The sequence below is a fragment of the Corylus avellana genome, chromosome ca6 (assembly GCF_901000735.1).
Source record: "Corylus avellana chromosome ca6, CavTom2PMs-1.0".
Lineage (NCBI taxonomy): Eukaryota > Viridiplantae > Streptophyta > Magnoliopsida > Fagales > Betulaceae > Corylus > Corylus avellana.
The window spans coordinates 3,388,108-3,392,353 of record NC_081546.1 but is presented as its reverse complement, the minus strand read 5'-3'; the positions used below and the strand labels follow the sequence as shown (position 1 = coordinate 3,392,353).

Genomic DNA, 4,246 nt, shown 5'->3' with positions numbered 1-4,246 from the left:
CCATCTCAGTATCTCACTAGATATCAAAGGGAATTTAGATTTTCTTCCTTACTTTACACTGCCTTTTGACAAACTTGTTTTTTTTTTTTTTTTTTCCTTTAATGGCGGTTGTTCTCTTTGCTTTGTTTTGGAGTAAGCATTTTATTTCTTTTGTTAAGAGGAAATATGATTTCATGATCACCAAATACATCTGTTCATCAAAAAGGGCACATTAACAACCTTATCATTTATAAATTTTGGCAAGAAAAGTGCCAGAAAGTTGTTTGGTGATGTAAAATAATGAAGTTGGTTTTTTTAGGGGAAAATGGAAGAATACTTTGCCAAACACCGCCTAAGTTTTCTAACTTTTTTTTCTCAAAAATTTGGTCTTCAAATGACTTGTTTCAATTGCATGTGATCTATTATATTAGTAAACAGAAGCAAAAAGTGACGAGAAACGCTAGGCTTACAAAGGTAATAATGTGGCATAATATAATCGAGAATGAAATAAGTCTAAATTTTGAGAAATTCAATTATATTAGGCCACATCACTTTGTTAGAATTTTTTATTTTTTAGAAATTCAAAATTCACCATTATATATATATGAGTTGTGATTTAGTAAACACCGGCGTGCATGAAGAATGTGCACACCAGTGTTATAATGTATATATTTTTTTACTGTTTAAATATTATTTTAATTATATTTTATAATATTATAACCCTAGCATGCACACTCTTCATGCATGCCGGTGTTCACTAAATCATTATTCTCTCTCTCTCTCTATATATATATATATATAACATGAATTTTTTTAATATTTGATTTTCACAATTTCTTTAAAATATGTAAATTTTACAAAAAATATTTCTTACATGTTGGAGGTAGATGAAAACTCCGTACCATGCCCTAAGACGTCACCGTCTCGTTTGTCTCTGACTCTCTGGACTAGTGCGTATAATATAGCAGACCCAAGAAAGAAGAGCGCGAGAGCGAGTGGTTGGGGGGGGTTTTATAGGCTGATTGATAAGAGGAACAAAGAAGTAAAGGAAGAATGGCGAGCGAGGAAGATAGCGCAGTGAAGGAGCCTTTGGATCTCATTAGGCTCAGCCTCGACGAGCGCATCTACGTCAAGCTCCGATCCGACCGTGAACTCCGCGGCAAACTCCATGTGAGTACCTCAATCTCTATCTCTCTCAAGCATAAACACAAACGTATGGCTCTGATTTCATAGTAACAAGTCTTAATGCTTTGTGGGGGGGTCTTGGTCCTGTTGCGTGCTGGATTTGTGTTATTTGTCCATGCCTTTCGGTCCTAGGGTTTTGCTTTACGGACCTAAAAACGATGAAGATTAGGGTTTTTGAGTGAGTGAGCTGTTATGCTCAAAAGAATTTAATCATAGTTTAGCAATAGCTGGACATAATATTTGAGTGAAACGTTTTTTTTTTTTTTGTTTTGTTTTCTTTTTCAAGAAATCGTTGTAAAGTGGAGATTATGGTGCCCCGGCACACTACATAGCTTGGTGACATTGTTGAAAGTTGTTATTGGGAAAGTTAAAGAGCGGATAGAGATAATGTTATTCAGTGCAATTTGTGCAATTAAGATTGCTAAAACGAGCTTTGGCCATTGGTTTTCTTGTGGAGTGATTAAATGCTGAAATGCTTAAAAATCATAGCTCAGGGAAATGTATAGAAAGAAAATATATGGTTGAGGAAGCCTAGTTTGTGGGAAATTAGGTATTCAATGCAACTTGATACTAGTCTCAATGCAACTTGCACGGTTCGGGCGGGTTTGCCCTTAAGGAGTGAGTACAAAATAGCCCTACCTTGGGGGGTTCCTCGTCATAAAAAAAAAAAAAAAAAAAAAAATGTAAAGAAGACTGTTGCCATGCTGGATTCATGACTTCTCTTTTTGACATGTATGCTGACATTGATTTCCATGAAATCATGATAATCATTATTGTTGGTCATTGTATTCCTATATTTTACCTAATCATGATGATCATTATTGTTAAGAGTCATTAGCATGGATACTTTAGAAACTGCTTCCATGCTTAAATACATCTTTTTTTATGACTTCAAATTGGTAAAACAGTGTACATGAACTTTGAATTTAGTGTGAATCATCAATTGTTGAATTGGTAAAACATTGTACAAGATACCTAGGTTCAACCTTAAGCTTCTCAACTTTGCTCTTAAACCAAAAACCACCCATTGTAAGTATGTTAGTAGGGTTGGCATGGGTCAGTTTGTCAGTTTTTGGCCAAAATGTACTTCCTAGCGAATAGACATTTTAAGGGTGTGCAATACTATCACTTCCTAATTTATCTATTTTCAATCCTTCTTGACCTCTGTTACATTTCTCTGTAAGCCAAAAAAATTTCCATGACAACCAGTCTTTATCTAGCAGGCTCTTCAAGTTGTTGTAAAACAGAGCAGTCCTCTATTGAAGCAATTTGATCTTGGAAAAGAAGAATTGTCCAAATAATGGGTTGATTCTCTAGTTTATGAGCACAATGTACTGGGGCGCAGCATATTTGAAATAGATAATTTAGCTCTGTGCAAGAAGAAAATTATATTAAAAAAGAAAGAAAAGAAAGAAAGAAATAGAAAGAAAATAAAACCTTGAAATTGAATCGGTAATTTTAGCCTTCTAATTTGGTCATTAGAGCTGTTGTTGTTTATATCGGGTTTTCTGTTTTTGCCTAAACATCTGGCTTTGCAGGCTTATGATCAGCATTTGAATATGATTCTTGGTGATGTTGAAGAAATTGTTACCACCGTTGAAATTGATGATGAAACATATGAAGAGATAGTTCGGGTATGTTTTAATCTCTGATTGTTTCCTTTTTAAACAGTTTTTTTTTTTTAATTGCAAAATGTAATATTGTCTCTGTTGGAAGCCAAAATATGGAATGGAAGAGATAATGGGAAATGTTGAACCTTGGATAGAGGTAGCATAGTTGTGTTCTCCATTGCTCCTACAGTTAAAAGAGTCCTCTTATTGTTCAGAACATTTCTTATTGCTTATGAAACATTATGCCTTTCTAGATACTGAAAATGTTTACTCTCTCTCTTATTTTCTTTCCTCCTTAATTAAATGAAACTTCATTGTTGGAACCACCATAGAAAGGAGCTCAGGAATATGTTAGCACAAACTTGTATGGCAATGGACATAATATTCGTCTTTTGGCGATTATACCTTTATAGAAGCACATTGATCAATGTCAAGATTAGGGCTTCCATAATATTCATCTTTTTTCCCTTTATTATAACGCCCTTTCTGACTTTAGCAAAGCTGATGGATAGGTTTAGTGTCATATGAAAATGCAAGAATGCATAGTAAATCAATTTATGCTGATGAATTTACGTGAAAAAAAATATATATGTGTGTATTTGTTATTATTTTTTTATTTTTACTAATGACATTCAACTTTTTTTTGGTCCATACAGACTACAAGGCGTACGGTGCCATTCCTCTTTGTTAGAGGAGATGGTGTGATATTGGTTTCCCCGCCACTGAGGACAGCTTGATTTTCAAGGGGAAGTGTATCGGTTCATTCTCATAGGACACATGCAGTAACATAATATATGTCGCTGTGCTCTTTTCCTTGCCAAGCTTCTTTTTTTTCTTTTTTTTTTTCTGTCGCACTGATGAATATGTATGAGTTATATATTATTCTGGATTTGTCTTATTGATTTAGAAAACTCTTGCTTTCTTGGTGTTGTTTACCTTTTCATTTTTGCATTAAAGTATGAAAAATGTTAGGCTTACAAACAAATTTTACAAAAAATCTTTTACAACATGACATGGCACAACATGATTGAGTTTCTCAAAAGTTGAATTTATCTCATTTCTAATCATGTTGTGCTACATCATGTTGTAAAATTTGTTTGTAAGCCTATAGTATTCCTCTTAAGTATACTCTATTTTCTAGGTGATCTTCTTTCGAATTCCCAGGATTTATTAGGTTGATACTTGAAATGGAGAGGATCTTTGTCCCGCTGATACTTGGATAGGGCCAAATGTGTTGCACCTATGTGCTAGATACACTTTCTAATCCCATCTCACCGTAGGGTGCAAAGCAGGAAATGCACTGCCTTATGCAACTTTCTTTTGTTTTCTTTACCCCGAAAATTCATTGGGTTGCCTAAGGTCTTATTAGAATTTAGATGGCTAGTTTAAATAGTCATTGGATTATCTGTCTTTTTGTCACCATTCACTGTGATTGAGATAGGCCGCCTATCTTCAGCATAAATATGAATAGC

The 4,246-nt window shown here is 34.3% G+C and overlaps 1 protein-coding gene across 1 annotated transcript; it reads left to right on the top strand.

Moving 5' to 3' along the window:
• Positions 1–919: 919 nt before the first annotated feature.
• Positions 920–3,696, top strand: LOC132184604 (sm-like protein LSM3A). Its single transcript, XM_059598295.1, has 3 exons — positions 920–1,149; positions 2,703–2,798; positions 3,431–3,696. The coding sequence occupies exons 1-3, from the start codon at positions 1,033–1,035 to the stop codon at positions 3,509–3,511; spliced, it is 294 nt and encodes a 97-aa protein (XP_059454278.1). The 5' UTR covers positions 920–1,032; the 3' UTR covers positions 3,512–3,696.
• Positions 3,697–4,246: the final 550 nt, after the last annotated feature.

What these genes read in the sequence shown, in the direction of transcription:
- LOC132184604 (XM_059598295.1), top strand. Translation starts at nt 1,033, where the DNA reads ATGGCGAGCGAGGAAGATAGCGCAGTGAAGGAGCCTTTGGATCTCATT. An exon ending in AACTCCGCGGCAAACTCCAT is followed by an intron (nt 1,150 to 2,702) that starts GTGAGTACCTCA and finishes CTGGCTTTGCAG; the next exon opens with GCTTATGATCAGCATTTGAA. An exon ending in CATATGAAGAGATAGTTCGG is followed by an intron (nt 2,799 to 3,430) that starts GTATGTTTTAAT and finishes TGGTCCATACAG; the next exon opens with ACTACAAGGCGTACGGTGCC.